Consider the following 17,811-nt stretch of genomic DNA (forward strand, 5'->3'; position numbering starts at 1 on the left):
ACAACGTCTGACGCAGTGACGGTGGTTCCAAAGCTCCATTGGTCAATAGTAGACATAGAAGGCAGCTCTCCTCATTAACATAACGATGCAGCAGATAAACAGCGAGCAGAAAAGGGAGAAGCAACAAAAGGCAAAGCAAAATATCTATTTTTCTTGACAGTAACTCATGTGTAAGGAAACGGAAATACTAAGTATATATTTATGCTTTTATTTCTTATCAAAATATATATTACTTCTTTTATTTATATATTTATTCTTTTAATGATAGATTTATTCTTTTATTTCTTATGTTGATTTTGGTCCTCCATAATCCTGGAGCACTGAGCAAAACCTAAAGAAGGCGTCGTGTGGTAACGCTCATAAACCATCATCAACATTTCCCAGCAGATCAATATGATCTCTGATCAACCCTCCCTCTGAATCCTTCCATTGGTCATGTTCTCTATCAGAACCAAAGGGCTCCACATTTACACGGCTCACCTTTATGCAGCTACTTATATACGTATATATAAGTATATAAGTACTTATAACTCAAACCTGCTGATTAAAAATAATCAACAGGTTTGATTATTTTTAAGATGATCAAGGTGTGTAATCTGCTGATCCAACCCTGTTTTCTTTTTTTTAGTGAGAATGAAATTACCCCATAGATGCATTCCATGCGCTCCGGTGCACAGACCAATGTGTTACATCTTTGAGACAAAAACTGAGGAAGAGTACTATTTACATTACAGTGAAGTTTTCACACTTTTATTTTTATTTTCTTTATTTTGTTTTCGTGTTAGCTTATTGTCTATGGAGAGCCATTTCAGCCTAAATTAAATAAATAAATGGGTGAAATAAATAAAGAGTAAAATAAATTAAAAAATGAAGAAAATGAGTGAAATAAATAAAAATGTTAAATTTGTTTTTTCATTAACCCAATTTTTCATTTATTTATTTTTCATATTTGTTTTTCATTTACCCATTTTTCATTAATCTATTATTCATTTAACCATTTTTTAATTTAGCTTTTCCATTAACCCAATTTTTCATTTATTTATTTTTAATATCAATTTCACAATTTCTCTTTTTCATTTATCTATTTTTCATTTAACCACTTTTCAATTTCCCTTTTTTATTAACCCAATTTTTTCATTTATTTTTCAGATTGTCAATTTCTCTTTTTCCTTTATCTATTCTTCATTTATCTATTTTTTATTTGTACATTTTTCATTTATCCCTTTATCTATTTACCCATTTTTCATTAATCTATTTTTTTAATTTAACCATTTTCAATTTCCTTTTTCCATTAACCCGATTTTCTATTTCCTAGTTTCATTAATCAATTTCTTATGTATCGCTTTTTTTATTTACCCATGTTTCTTTTATCTTTCTTTTACATTTGTTTGAAAATTTTCCCATTTTCCAATTTCCCTTATTCATTTAGTATTTCCTTATTTTCTTATTTATCACATTCTATTTCGCCGCAAAACTTAGAAAAAATAAATGCAAATGAGGAGAGGCACGTCATCAGGCTACAACTTCCCCAATTGGTTGGTTAGCGTCACACCCATACTTTGCTTCAAGAAAGATGGCGACCTACTAACGGGTTATCAATAAGCTGAAGCTCATTAACTTCATTAGAAAATAGTGTTATTACTCCTGACTTTAGTTCTCGTGTGGCCGCTCAGACAGAACGTGTTTCAGTTGGCGGCTCTCATGGACTCAGAGCTTCACCGTCGGGGGTTTTTATAGTTTGAATGAAGCGGCCGCTGAAGTTGGCTTACGATTGAAGGTTCGGGACACCTTTGTAGCTACCAGCTGTGATCCAACTATAAGGAGCAACTTTACTGTACATCGTAAGTGAACTGCAATATCCAGAGGCAGCTCTATGGAGCATCGAGCTGAAAGAATAAGAGTGGCAAACCTTGGAGATCTGCGTCGGAGGTCATGTTTCATACAGGCACCGCTGCTGTCCGTCCAGGATCCTCCGGTTGCCCAGACGTTGCACGGTAAGCTACCGCTGATGTTTGTTTTCCAACTACAGTCATAGGGTGCGTTCACACTGCAGCCTTTAGTGACTCAATTCCGATTTTTTGGCAATTCCCATTTTTTTGCCGGGGCCGTTCACACTGCCAGTAAATGCGACCTGTATGTGTTCTGCAGTGTGAACGGGCAAACGACCTGAAGTGTCCCGCATGCGCAGTAGAGGGCGCAATAGCATCAGCGTTCTCAGTGTTCTGCCAACTGCCATAAAAAGAAGAAGTGCTCAGTGTTTGCGGAAGTAAACATGGAGGCTTACATATTTGAAGTTGTTATCCGGCCGGAGCAGCAAATTAACAACTTAATCATCATACAGTCCGTCATGGTTGTTGTTTTTCTTCCCACTTGAGCGTATCAGATGTAGAATAGTGAGATTTGTTGAGAATCAGTGACGTTCAAATCGGATGAATGAGGCCAGGACGTTATGGTCGCATTCGAAAAAGAATCTGACCTGTGCTGTTCACACTGCCATGACTAGATCGGACACAGGTCGCATTACCTCAAAAAAATCGGAATTGGGTCACTTCAGGCTGCAGTGTAAACGCACCCATTTTTAATCATTAGGGGTGCTCGATTTCGATAGGGGAAGGTTTTGAGTTGATCTCGGCAGTAGGTGACAAACTGAACGTCTCCAGGATGTTGAGACCAGCACGTCCTCTGATCCAATATATCTTATTAAGGATAAAATCAACAAAACGTGTTCAAATTAATGGCCCAACAAAATTAATAATCTCAGTAATTATTGTTTAAACAAGGTGTGTGCTTTTCTGTGCATTTCGGTACCATTACAAAAATAAAAAGAGACTCATAGATCCTGATGAGCAGCAGTAAATATGAAGCCTGAAAACCTAATATCTTAACGGACTGAATCTTTTGTGTTAACTAATCTCTGCTGGGTTTGTGGGGCACAAGCCGTTGCCACGGCAACAGGTTGATTAAATGACATTAAAAAGTTAGGAGAGGTTTAGAGTCGATCGCCCTGTTTTACCTTTGTTTACCTTTGCTGGGATGCATCACAGCTGCTGTAGTTTATGGATGTTCAATAAACGACAAACTTGGACTAACTACCTCGTTCGTCTGCGACTATATTTCATTAAGTAACAAACAAATGGCTTCTACCGCGATAATTATGTGAAATTAAATTAATATTTTTTTAAAGTTTTGTCCGCTCTGGCACCTTCCTTTGAGTCTGAGAGGCTTTTCCTGTATCAAACATGCTATTTATTTAGTGGAAATATTGATGCGTTAAAACTCTCTCCAAAATAACCTTTCAACTTTTAAAGCTCCACTGTTGAAAATGAGAAGCTGACATTCACAAATGACATTGAAATAAATTCTAGTCCAACTTCTGGTTTGTTGTGATTCCTCTGGATCCTGTTGGTGGAAAAATATACCAACTTCTCAAGATGTGGCTTTAACCCAACTCCTGTCAGTCTGAAGCTTCTCATATTTAGGTCATCAAACCAAAGTTCAGATCTACCATACAGTTATGGTCAGCAGGCCAGCAGGTGTCTGTACACCTGCTGGCCTCAAGTTTGTAACCAAAGGTGTCCGTTGGTAACCAAACTGTGACCAAACTGCTGGCCTCAAGTTTGGTTACAAACTTGAGGCCAGCAAGTGATCGCCACCAGGTCAAAAGTACAGCTTTTTGGCGCAGCACATTCATTAATGTTTCCATCATGTATGTTTTCAGATGCAGACCATCCTGCAGGCCTCTGGTCTCAGTGTTTCCCTTCAGACTCCCAGTGGGCTCACAGCTTCAGGATGACCAGAGACCTTCAGCTTTCTGGAGCAGGAACACTCGGCCAAATGCACTGGTGACACATTCATTTAAAAAAAATGTGGCTGTTCTTATAGCATTGATATGCATTAACCGTCTGTATTTTACCGTTTTGAATAAACAAAATGTTTGATTACTATGAAATCTGTGTTCCTTCTAATCTGTGAAGTTCTAATTTAATCAAATCTCATGTTTTCACGTCCCAGAGACAATAAAATGATCGTTTGTTTGTGGCTTAAAACAAAGGAAGCGATCTTAATAGAACAAAGCTACAAAATAGAATACAGATTGAAAGTTTTGGACCCGTTTTATTTTTGGTTTCATTACACTGAAGATTCTTCAACATGAAGCTAAACAGTGAGTGGAGTACCTTGTATGTACAACAACGTAGAAATGAACAAACATTACGTATTGGGTTCTTAATAGCAACCCTAGCAGTTATTTTACACAGCTTGGTTTATTGAATAATGATTGTGTTCACTTACGGACGCCTTCATTGGAAATCTGCAATCTGAAGTGTCAGTGAAATAGTTTAACCAGTCAGTCCTCAGGTCGTCTGCCCTGCATGTTCCAGGTGTTTCCTTCTGTCACACCTGGCCTCAGTAAATGTCTGATTAATGGATGAGCTAATGCTATCGTTTGTATCAGGTGCTCTGGAACAAACACTTTAAAATGTTAATGTCCTGTGTAACAGAGTGATATAGACAAATGTTTTCAACTCACTGTATCATTTTCACTCTATAGCTGAAGTTCATCACATTTCTGGATGTTCTGTGTTTCAGTTAAATTGAAGTTAGCAGGTTTTTAATCAGGCCACAACACCCTGTGTGTGTTGGGTTTAAGAAAAGAGGCTGCTCTGTTTGAGCACCAGCATTCATTTTTCCTCTGATGTTTGGGTGAACTCTTCTCTGTGGAGGTCGGCCGTCTCTCTGCTTCTTCCTGAAGGAGACCCATCAGGAGTTCTGGTGCTGCTCACAGTGCAGACGGTTCTCCTCACTGTCAGCCCTGGTCCTCTCAGCCAGAACCTCCAGTCATTCTGTTCCTTCACCCTTGAATAACAACAGAATATGTTCTGGGTGTTATGATTCATTTGTTAATTGAAACAATGTTTAATATCAAATAAGATTAATTTATTTCCTTAACAGTTCCTTCTCCTGTTCCCTCAGAACGGCAGAGTCTAGGAGTGACTAATTACTCAAATACAGTTTTTACAACTTTTTGAAACTCAAATGAACTTTTAGGAATACTCTTACTATGCTGAACTTTTTACTCAAGTCATTTTATTATGAAGCATCAATATTATTTAAACAAATTTTCATTTTGTCTTTAAAATACCAAAATTTCCACTGAATTTATATTTTGGGCCTTCTAATTGTGTATTTTTTTTAGATATGAAATAATTGATAACTTGATCAGTTACTCAGTACTTTAATACACTTTTTACCAAATGCTCCTTTACTCTTGTGTAATTTCTTATCCAGCTACTTTTTACTTTGAGTAAAAACATGTTGAAGTGCTACTGTTATTCCTGGAGTATAAATTGTGGGTCCTCCGTCCACCTCTAAGGAACAGTAACCACATGTTGAGGCACATGTTGACCAAAAACAGGCAAACTAAGGTGGGCAAGTTATACATCCACAAAGAACTACTTAAATTAATAGTCATATTTACTTTATATGGATATACATGTATGCATGTGGGCCACACTTGGCACACTTAGGGATGTAACCAAGAGAGGCAAAGATTGTAGCACGAGTTCAGCTTTTCTCCATTCTGTATCCTCACTAAAGGTCACTGTATTCAGGTTGTCTGTTTACAAAGGTAAAATAACGGCGATCGACTCTAAACCTCTCCTAACTTTTTACTGTCATTTAATCAACCTGTTGCCGTGGCAACCGCCTGCGCCCCACAAACCCAGCAGAGATTAGTTAAAAACACAAAGGATTCAGTCCGTTAAGATATTAGGTTTTCAGGCTTCATATTTATTTCTCGGTTAACAAGCATCTCCTCTCATGAACACAGCGGTGGCTGATTAGCCAATTTAAACTTCGCTCTGCTCATCTGGGTCTTTGAGTCCCTTTTTATTTTTGTAATGGTACCGAAATGCACACACCTTGTTTGAACAATAATTACTGAGATTATTAATTTTGTTGGGCCATTAATTTGAACACGTTTTGTTGATTTTATCCTTAATAAGATATATTGGATCAGAGGACGTGCTGGTCTCAACATCCTGGAGACGTTCAGTTTGTCACCTACTGCTGAGATCAACTCAAAACCTCCCGTTATCGTAATTGAGCCCTATTGATTAAATATGACTGTAGTTGGAAAACAAACATCAGCGTTAGTAGCTTACCGTGTAACGTCTGGGCAACCGGAGGATCCTGGACGGACAGCAGCGGTGCCTGTATGAAACATGACCTCCGATGCAGATCTCCAAGGTTTGCCACTCTTATTCTTTCAGCTCGATGCTCCATAGAGCTGCCTCTGGATATTGCAGTTCACTTACGATGTACAGTAAAGTTGCTCCTTATAGTTGGATCACAGCTGGTAGCTACGAAGGTGAAAAAAGGGATATATGAGAAATTTATTATTGAAACTGGGAAATAGAAAATCGGGTTAATGGAAAAAGGAAATTGAAAAATGGGTAAATAGATAAATGAAAAAGAGAAATTGATAATATGAAAAATAAATAAATGAAAAATTGGGTTAATAAAAAAGCTAAATTAAAAAATGGTTAAATGAATAATAGATTAATAAAAAATGGCAAATTGAGAAATTGATATGAAAAATAAAGAAATGAAAAATTGGGTTAATGAAAAAGCTAAATCATTTATTTAAATTTTTTTTTTTATTTCACTAATTTTTTTATTTTACTCATTTTTTTATTTATTTCACCCATTTATTTATTTATTTAATTTTGGCTGAAATGGCTCTCCATAGTTGTCTGAGGATAAATGCGATTCAGTATTTACGTTTAAACAATAAAATATTAAACTCATGAAAAACATCGGGTTTGATGATTCTTGGTCTAAATAACTGAATGACGTCAGATTTCAGTGTATTTAACTGAGTTTTGACGCTTTGTAGTTTGATATTGTCCACAGAAAAAGTTTGCGTGGCTGCCGCACATTTTCATGCCAGCGAAAAAGTGTGCATATATTTACACAAACCTTGACGCAAAGTAAATTTTTATACATGCCAACTTGTGCATAAAATATGGTGCCGCACATTTTTGTGCGCATGAGGCCCCTGCTGACTGTGGAGGCCATTTGAGTACAGTGAACTCATTGTCGTGTTCAAGAAACCAGTCTGAGATGATTTGTGCTTTATGACATGGCTACTTCCATCCTGCTGAAGTAGCCATCAGAAAATGGGTACACTGCAGTCATAAAGGGATGGACATGGTCAGCAACAATACTCAGGTAGGCTGTGGCGTTGACACAATGTTCAATTGGACTAATGGGCCCAAAGTGTGCTAGGAAAATATCCCCCACACCATTGCACCACCACCAACAGTCTGAACCGTAGATACAAGGCAGGATAGATCCATGGTTTCATGCTGCCATGTGATTGGCTCAACAATTGTGTAAATGAGCAGTTGATCAGGTGTACCTGATAAAGTGGCCGGTGAGTTTATAATAATAGTTTATTTAGGTAGAATTAAAAACCTTAATTTTTTTCACAATAGTATAGAGATTTATAGAGCTGAGCTTTTTAAAAGCTTGGTGTAAAGTAGAACAATCCAGATGAGATCTAACCAGTCTTAATATCAAAACTCTTTTCAAAATGGCATGAAGCCATATTTTCCATATAACAAACCACCACTGCTTTCTTTATTCAGAAAATGCATTGAGCACTGATAAGCCAGTGTTTATAACTTTGGATGATGTTTATTACTTTTACTGTGCTTTATTTCCCCCCCCATCACGCCACAATCTTTCTCAGTTTGGATTTTTTTGTAAAAAAAAAAAAAAAATACAAATGCATGATTTTCCTTTTATTTCACGATTATTTACCATTTTGTATCGGACTATCATATCATATCATATCATCCCAATAAAAAGAAGTTATCAATGCTTTTTTTGTAATGCCTAATGTAGTGTAGCTTAGGGTAAAGGATCTATATTCAAAAATGATATGAAAACTGTTTTGGTGAAAGAGGAGTGTCTTCTCGTTCATATTATATGGATATAGAACTGGGAGTTTGTAGCTTCTCTGCAGAAAACTGTAGTCGCAGGTGGAGGATCATCAGCTGGAATCTTTTTCTTCTTTCCTGTTTGCTAAAACACAGATCACCTCTGGGATTTGAATGACTACTCTTGACGAAGCGTTTCTTTGCATGCCTGCAATGCATGTCTGTGTTTTTGTGTTTCAGCTCCTGGCCACTGTGCTGTCTCAGTCAGTAAAAGCAAAGGAGCATCTCTTGGAGCAGTCACAGTCTGTGGAGCAGTCAACGAGTAAGCTCCCGCTGTTATCACAACACTCACAGTCACGTCTCTCATTCTGAACACACATTTAAGTAGCATTTGCGGTTGTCTACCACCATCCATTTAAGTGAAAAGCACTGCTTGTTTAGTGATGACTATTCAGAGTGATCAAGGCGTTTTTCATGAGTACAACCTCTGGGCTTTCTCTTCATCTCACTTTTATTCACACTGACCGTCTAAAGACCACCTGTCAGCTCACATCAGACACCAGCAGCACTGCCCTCCACGCTCCTTTTATTTTTGAACTATTAATAACAGCTGCTTTCACAAGCAGACAGATCTTCAGATACATCTGTTCCCAGCAATCTGCGCTTTTATGCTTTAACAACAGTGACAAGGATCAAAGATGTACAAGCTCAGCAGTGAAGTCGCCCAAAAGAGATCCCAGATATGTAGGGCTCCTAGCAGTCTGGAAAGTCCAGAAAATTCTAGAATTTGATTTCAGTGTTTTGCATTTCTGGAAAAATATGGTAAAATTACATTAGAATGTAGGGTAATATATGTGTTCCCATGCCTTATCCCATCTGTCATAGTCTGAATGTTTCCTTCCTTCCTTCCTTCTTTCCTTCCTTCCTTCCTTTACTTAAAAATTTGGACGTCTTTCCAAAATTGATGAAAAGATGGAAACTGTTCAATTAAAATCTCAAGAGAACAGGCTGCAGATATTTCCACCTTTTACTGATGGAGTTTCACGGCAGACAATAATCTCAAGTATCCCCCGTTTATGTAAAATACACTTCAAAAACACCAAGTCATACCAATTAATTTTGCTCTAGTTTTTAGTGCAAATATCTTGGTACACTCGAAGTGGGACAAAACTAACTTACAAGTAAAGGCCCCTACATACTCGAGCGTACTGTGTGCATTCCATGAACTGCGCGGACTGCCTACAGTCCGTGTCTTCATACTCAAGTGTACTGATTACCTAAAATTCTCTTGTGACAAATTCCTTTATTTCAAAATCTTAATGAGAACTAGCAAGTTTGATGAACTATTTGGGCGCCTAGCTCTGTTTCTTCTCCACCTGGGAAGCCTTAACTCACCTCTCAGTGTGGGACAGAGAAAGTCAGCGACATGTCGGCAAAGACAGTGAACCGCCGCCCGGAGCAGCGCAGCTGCCTTAACTGTAATCAGGGATCCATTCAATAAGCTCTGTTTATTATGTTCCAACATGTTTATTATGTTCAGTGTAATCATTTGTGCAGCAATCACAAATGAGCACATACCTGATCATCTTTTCCTTTCTGTTCGAGAAAAAAAAAAGTCAGACTCAACTTATCGGACCACCTCTCTGCTCCGCTGCAGATAAGAAGTCTGGGATGATGTCTTGTTTTGTGTTCTTATAATTCAATGTCTGCGTGAATATATAAAGCCTGTTGCTGTTAAGTATTTTCGCTTACGTGTTTCTCACGTCCCTGTTACAACTTTATGTTGACTTTTATCATGTTGATGTCAACTTTGAAACAATATGAACTCAATATGAACCCTTATCAGCCCGGTGTCACATGATCGATGTGAGCACCGTTTCCACCGGGTAGTTTAATGTGCGACACCGAGTACACGGTCATAAAAATCTATCCTTGCGCAGACATGTCCAGCAGACGTCCGCAGACTGAAATGCGCCCGAGTATGTTGGGACCTTAACTGTCAGAAAAATAGAAGAGCTTGTTTTAAGTTAATAATTCTTTACTATTAATGAAAAGGTACTACTTGTTAGGATCTGGGGTTGTTTGAGTTTGTTTTGGGTGTTGTCATTTTTTGTGTTACTTAGATTTTTTTTATTAGTTCAGCCTCATTTCCATTTCCACTTCAGATCTAGTTTATTTCATGTGTTTAGTTATTCGTTGTCTCTCTAGTTTATTTATGTTTCTGTAGTTCAGTTATTCTTTAATGTTAGATTCATTTCCTAGTCCCCTGTGTATTCTAACCCTAACCCCTCTCCTCAGTCTGCCTCCTGCTCCCTTCACTCATACCTGCAACCCGTTGCAACTCAATTCCTCTCTCTCTCCTAGTATTTAAGCATTTTGTTGTCAATCATTATTCGCTGTTTCATTTAATCTATCCCATCATTTTCCATCATTTTCACTTCCTACCCTGTGTTCTCTTCGTGTCTCCCTTGCTGGTTTTCTTTACTATGGATTATTGGGTTTTTTTGTGGTTCTGTGGTTCCCTTTGATTTTTGTAAGTTTGTTTTTCTATATTCTTTTATTAAATCTTCAAATTCTCAGGCTGACTCCGTCTCCTGCATTTGGATCCTACAGCAACCATTTACACAACATGACACTAGTCCCACTGGCAGACTAGTTCACTTATAACAAGACATTATTCCTGTCATGAATTGTGATTATAGGTGTTGAGGTAGTCGCAGTGGACCCAGGTTAAAGTGAGAGAATGATGGTTTAATGATGAAAAACAAAATCCAGGTGAGTAGAGGCAGGGAGCTCAGACACTAGTATCAAATGGTTAACAGGGTAAAAACAATGAGACGACACGACTAGGATCCGACAAGGATCAGGAACACTGGTGGGATTAAATACACAAGGCAGGTAATCAGGGGAAACGAGGGACAGCTGGGGACAAACAACACGGAGCCACAACTGAACACAGAAACCTAAATAAACATACAGGAAAACCAAATCCTCACAATTCCCATGTTATAAGTGAAATAATAAGCCAATGGAACAAGTACTTTTTCATCAATATTATTGGCTCTGAACAAGCATAAACATCTTGCTGAAAAGTTGTGTTTAAGTCAGTTTTGTCTTATCTCAGGTGTACTAAGATATTTACTCTAGAAACCAAACCAAAAATACTTGGCAAGACTCATTGTTCTTGCAGTGTAAGAAGTAGAGTTAAAAGGCAAACAGTCCGTGTATAGAAGGGACCTAATTCTCATAGATCTTGCTGGGAAAATGAAAAATGTTCTGACAAACACAGAGTTGAACTTTTTGGCCACAGATAAAACAGCCATTGTTATGTACCATGTATGGTGATGTAACCCATCCATTTTCTTACACCCTTGTCCCTCAGTGGGGTCAGGAGGGTTGCTGGTGCCTCTCCAGCTAGTGTACCGGGCCAGAGGCGGGGTCACCCTGGACAGGTCGCCAGTCTGTCACAGGGCAACACAGAGACACACAGGACACACAACCATGCACACACACTCTCACACCTAGGGACAATTTGGAGAGGCCAATTAAGCTGACAGTCATGTTTTTGGACTGTGGGAGGAAACCGGAGTACCTGGAGAAAACCCACCATGCACAGGGAGAACATGGAGACTCCATGCAGAAAGACCGGGGCTGGGAATCGAACCCACAACCTTCTTGCTGCTAGGCAACAGCTCTACCAACTGCGCCACTGTGCAACCCATGATGTAACCCGTATTATTTTAATTGATATGAATTACAGCCTATAATCCATCTTAAGTGGCAATAAATGGCTTCAAAGCATCCTAAAGCTACAGTGATGTGCTACAGAAAATGGGCTAGAACAACCAAAAAAGAAAAGAACGTTTTGTGGTCACTTTATTAATAAAACTCAGTTTTCTTTTGAATGGTGGTACACAGCAAAGATGTTCGTTCAAAGATAGTGATGGCAATATCTTGATCTAGGCTTATCGTGTTACTTCATCTGAAGAGTGCAGTAGGCAAGATAAGATTTTGAGAACCTTTTTAAGGCAGAGTGGGTGAGTGTTGACAAGTCGACACTCACCTAAGAGCCTCAGATGCAGGTGACTGACTGCAGAATCAAAAGGTGTGTAAGCAACAATGTTAGTTTAAGAGTCTCACCAATATTGTAGAAGCAAATTTGCCCAACCTTTATTTTTCTGACACTTGAAAAATAAAGTACTTCCTGTTTCATAGAAAAAGCTAACTAATGCAATTTATCTCAAACACAAAGCAATTTAGTTCATTCAAAGATCAACCCATTGACTAAACAACCCATTGACAGGATTTAAAGGAATCTATAGACAGTGCATTGCTACATTCATTTGATCTGTTTGTCATTAATCTTTTGACTTCTCCCTTGTGTGTGTTCATCTCATCCAGCAGCCTCTTCCAGTCGTGCAGTCCAGGAGCAGCGGTCTTTTGAGCGCAAGACCGAGGAAGATGATGTGAAAGTGAGTCACGATTAAAGACAAAATGCCTTTTTTCTGTTTGCATCCGATTTTCCTGAACTCGTTCAGTGGATTGAGAGGAAAGTTCTTCACAATGATGGGGTTCAGTGGGTGCACTTGAATGGATGATAGTGTGTCACCATGAAGACATGAACCCTAACCCGCCTTATGTCCATCCACTCACGCACCCCTGCTGTCACAACATACACAGCTGAAACTGAGGATTGAAAAACTGCTGTGCTAGGGAAGCTAAAGGGTTAACCTAAGGATTAGATTGATCTTGAATAAACCCTACATAGCTCATCTTTTCACTTCAGTGTCTCCTGTGCTCTAGAGCAGCCTTTCTCAAACTGCTCTAGAGCAACATCAACTATGGCCCCCAGACCACTGATGGTCCGTGGGCGCCCCCTAGTTGTCCTGAGGTGCTGCACATGAACGATCATTTTATTTAACGTGACGTTAGCTCAAAGTGCAACGATATAATTAGCTTACCAAAGGATTGTGTCAAAATTAATGATGGAAAACTGACTTAAAACAGGATCGCTCAAAAGAAAAGCTGCAGATACCAGTGGAAAGAAAACAACTCCTTGAATATTATCTGATCAGAGGAAAGTGAGTCATAGCTACTAAGTGTTGATGTCGTTCACTAGCGATTGGATTCTTTTGAATGGTAGGAATGACTCCAGTTGGTCAGAACTGTTCTTTGTTTCATGAATGATGCTCTGCTTTCAGGTCAACAACTGTTCTTATTTTTAATTAATTAAAAAATATTAAATAAATACAATAAATGAATACAATTGCTAGAAATGGGTTAATGATTTTTATATTTAATGGCGCAGAAAAGGATTTTTTGTTTCTGTTAAATACAAATACACAAAGAGCCCTAAATGTTATTAATGCACACAACACTTGGTAGTATTGAAAAACTTTTTATTTTTATTTTCATGTATTAAAAAGCCTGTACTCCACACTTTCACAATCTGGAAATAACTCAAAATGCCCAAGTAGACGTGTTCATGGCTTTGTTGTGGCCAGTCACATTTCCCAAACAGCAAATCAATCAATCAATCAAATGTTATTTGTATAGCACATTTCAGCAGCAAGGCATTTCAAAGTGCTTTACATAATTAAAATAATAACAGGAATAAACAGTGAGAAAGAGAAAAAGATTTTGAAAAAGATTAAAACAAATTAAAACAAAAAACATTAAAACCTCAGAGTTTTAGTTAGAACGCCATCTAACAAGGATTCTCAACCGGGACTCTAAATCCCATAGGACTTTAGTTAAACGTCATTTAACTAGGACATTTTCTGGTGGGCTTTACATCATTAAAACGTAAACAGTGAGAATAAATAAATAAAAAGTAAAGATAAAAACATTAAAAACATGGAAGACATCAAAACCCACTCTAACCCTAATTTAGCCATAATCAGCTCTAACCAGCTGGTTTTAAGTTGAGATTTAAAGGCACTCAGTGTTTCAGCTGTTTTACAGTTTTCTGGAAGTTTGTTCCAAATCTGTGGTGCATAGAAACTGAATGCTGCTTCTCCTCGATTGGTTCTGGTTCTGGGGATGCAGAGCAGAACCAGAACCAGAAGATCTGAGGGGTCTAGACAGTTGGTACAGCAATAACAGATCTTTAATGTATTGTGGTGCTAAACCGTTCAGTGATTTATAAACTAACAGTATTTTAAAGTCTATTCTCTGAGCTACAGGGAGCCAGAGGAGGGACTTTAAAACTGGTGTTATGTCTCTATCTTCCTGGTTTTAGTGAGAACGCGAGCGAGCACCACTCTTCTCATTAAGATGAACAAAGAAAACAACAGTGCATGAGTTAAGAGACTAATATTTTTATTTCAGGTTGCATTATATATTAAGATGTGTTATCGTGGGGACGATTTCAGGTTAGGTGATCCGTGACTGTTTGTTAATTGGGTTAAGTGGTCCTCAGCATGAAAAGGTTTCAGAAACACTGCTTAGAGGAACCCTGCACTGTGTTCCAGCAGCAGTCAGCAGTGTCTTTGTTTTGTGTTGTAGAAGCAGGCTGTGGTGACGTGGCTGGGAGAGTTTCAGCTGCAGTTCTACACCACTCATTTCCTCACTGCAGGATATGATCTAGACACAATTAGCCGCATGACCCCTGAGGTAAGGTCATGACCTCGTCATCGGTCCATCACGGACCTGGATCATCATGGGTTTTCTGTTTGTGTCAGCTATTCTTCATTTATCTACCTGTTATTACACATTCAGATCATCCAGTCTGATTTGGCAGCACAGATTAACTGCTTAACTTTTACTATGCATGAAGAGGAGGATTTCAGAGAACAAAAGGCAGATGCAGTTAGTTCCCTTAAGTCCAGAAGATGCAAGAAATGTGCAAATATTTTTCCATAGTGCTGCAGTTCTCATATATAAGAGAACTGCAGCATATTATATATATATATATATATATATATATATATATATATTAGAGATGTGCCGATCAGGTTTTTTTCCTGCCGATACCTATACCGATCACATAATTATTTATTTATTTTTTATCATAAACACTACCAGTTACATTTTGTGGAAAAAGGAACCATGAATTCATTTTAATTTAGACAAATCTTGTTTTTGATAACTTTTTCCAAGAAGAAAACTAAACAAAACAGGCATTGTGCAAATTGTACTGCTATCAATAATACTATCTTTAACAGACTGAAAACATATGGAGGCTCTGAAGAGGCTAAATAATGCAAAGAGCCAAAATAAAACCTCTCAACATTGCCAAAAAGTTCAAGTATAAAACTTAACATTCAAAGGCAAATACAGGATCCATTACAATAAACAATCCAGAGTTACTGAATGAAAACTTCCTGATAGCATGGTGGCTAGCTGATTACTGCTAGTTCTGAGTGGCTGTTTCTGACTGAGTGGAGTAATTATGCAGAGCAGGGAGGAGATCAATTTGATTAAAAACCAGATTTGTTCTTTATAATTTCTGTCCAGTAAAACTATTAATCTATAATCAATAGACAGGTCTATATAAAGATATAATCCATGTTTCTGTCTCATATTTGTATGGCATTAAAAGGATCTTTAACTTTAGTTTTTCCACTGAAAGCTCTGGTTTGAACAATAAATACCATGTGGGTGAAGTTTTATGAATGATACTCTGATGTCCCATTTTCCTGAAGGCAGCACAGAGCTGCACCACCAGAAACTGACAAACACTGAAGAGAAGAAGAGTTATGATTAATGTAGTTACAGTTCTATCCATGTTTTATTGTTGCAGCTCAGTCGTTTTGCAAATAGATCAAAGTTTAAACTGGCATGTTGTTCATCTTTTATCTGGTCATTTTGTGGAATATTTAACAACTAGAAAATGGCAAAGAATAAGAATATTGTTTCCACTCTGATTGGCTGCTGTTAGACCTACAAACTTTAACTTGAATGTTCATTACATTTTTTGTAGACGCCTGTGAAAATAATTTCTATTCCCATGACTTTTTTGTTCTCTGGGAAATTATTTTTGATAAATACAGAAACAAGCATAAAAATCAAAACATCTACAATAGTGATAGTAATATTAATAATAAAATAATGGTCAGTGCAAAGTAGCCTTCAAATTCTTTGGTGGGGGGCGGTGAGGGACCTGGATAAAGGCTGGGGGGGCGCTGGGCTGAAACAGGTTGAGAAACACTGGATTAGAACAAACACATGCTAGCAGCAGGCACGACGGAGAAATGTTTTCAAACTCATATGATGCACCTTCTAAGTTGCGGAGTATCAATCTGGCAGTACAGGAGGAAAATAAAGTTGCTGCATGTAAACTCAGCGTGAACAAACCCGGATTTGGAGACGGAGAACTGCGTCCTTAATATATCCAGTAGTTATTAGGACGCAGCTCTCTGCTGCCCTCTGCTGGGTCCTTATGGGAAACCGAGAGCAGCAGAGATACCAGCGGCCTGTAGCCCGGTGCGGCTGATATATGTAAGTTTCCAGGAGGGGGGGGTCCAAAAAGTTTGAAGGTATGGTTTATAGTATGGTGCGCTCATAGTCCAGAAAATACGCTAATTGGTCTTAAAAGATTTTTTGAAAACGAATGAATTATCTGCAAATAATGTCATCTTTGAGTGTCTTTGCTGTAGTAGTGACTAGCAGTGTAATCATGTGATTTTATTATCACTAGATGGCAGTAGGTACAGAGCATTTTACATTTCATGCATCACACCACAAGGTTGTGGTTCTGTTCAGGTGTATTTTTGAAGTGGACATGTTAAGTGCAATTTGAAATAAGAAATGTAAAATATGACAATTTTTGGTGTTTGATTCCTATTCAAGACACTTTGATAAGAATGACTATATAGGAGGCTACAGAGTATCTTTGTTTCCATTTTTGGTTGGTGCTGTGCCTCGGGATTATTTCAATTAAAACCTTTTTCAAAAAAGGTTGAAAAACACTGTGGTAGAGGACCCGAGCTCAGAGGATGAGAGAGAGAGAGAGAGAGAGAGAGAGAGAGAGAGAGAGAGAGAGAGAGAGAGAGAGAGAGAGAGAGAGAGAGAGAGAGAGACAGAGACAGAGAGAGAGAGAGAGAGAGAGAGAGAGAGAGGCCAGTCGCGGAGGGTGAGAAGGGAATTTTATTTTTTATTATAAGGGTTCTTGACTTGATTAAGCCTCTTAAAGTCAGAACAACAGCCAAGCTGAGCTACTTGACTATGTAGTGCCACCAGCTTTCAGCAGGCGCTGTTTTCCTTCAATCTCTGTGACTGTTTTGAAAACACTAAGCATTTTTTCTCACTATAATTTACATAAATACACAGAGATACAGAGCTTTAATATGAACAAAGAGATAGAGAATTAGATGGGTGCACTAGCTGATTTTCACCAATCATGAATTTAGTTTTTTCATTTGCATGTCATTTTAATGAAGTTGTCCAGAGGTTCATCTATTTGTGCTGAAGCCGCTTTAGTTAATCCACACTAAAGGCAGTGGACACTCATTGGTGCTTTCACTAACCAAAATGTTCTAGAAGACATGTCACATGGAACTCATGTAGTAATGTCAAACTATCATCAAATCATTTCTATATTATGGAAAAAAAACTTCATCAGTGCTAGTGGTGAGCACCTGATGTGTCTAAGTACATTTCTCTTTCAGGACCTGACAGCAATTGGTGTTATGAAGCCTGGACATCGAAAGAAGTTATTGTCAGAAATCAGCAAGGTGCCCTCCACAGACTGGCTGCTTGACCACAAACCTGTAAGGCATTTTCAGGACTGTGTGAATTTTTGGAAGCAAAAATATTGTGCTTAAGTTTTATTTCATTGTAATTTTATGTGAAGTACAAAGAAAATTACATGATTCAAAACATTTCTGGGAAATAAAAAATGAAAGTGCAGTGTGCAAAAGTATTC

General features: G+C 38.1%; 1 protein-coding gene across 6 annotated transcripts in view; it reads left to right on the forward strand.

Annotated features, from left to right (window-relative positions):
• The window catches only part of LOC103462904 (uncharacterized), a 133,330-nt gene that overhangs the window by 95,743 nt on the left and 19,776 nt on the right, over nucleotides 1-17,811 (forward strand). For 3 of the 6 annotated variants that reach the window (XM_008405998.3, XM_081606476.1, XM_008406005.3), the window contains 4 exons: nucleotides 8,184-8,265; nucleotides 12,345-12,415; nucleotides 14,451-14,558; nucleotides 17,555-17,656. In XM_008405998.3, coding sequence (XP_008404220.2) covers nucleotides 8,184-8,265; nucleotides 12,345-12,415; nucleotides 14,451-14,558; nucleotides 17,555-17,656 — 363 coding nt within the window. The remainder of the gene's footprint in view (nucleotides 1-8,183; nucleotides 8,266-12,344; nucleotides 12,416-14,450; nucleotides 14,559-17,554; nucleotides 17,657-17,811) is intronic. The other 3 variants (XM_017304674.2, XM_081606515.1, XM_081606548.1) reach the window with 3 other exon arrangements.

This window comes from Poecilia reticulata, chromosome 1 (assembly GCF_904066995.2).
Source record: "Poecilia reticulata chromosome 1, P_reticulata-male-v2, whole genome shotgun sequence".
Lineage (NCBI taxonomy): Eukaryota > Metazoa > Chordata > Actinopteri > Cyprinodontiformes > Poeciliidae > Poecilia > Poecilia reticulata.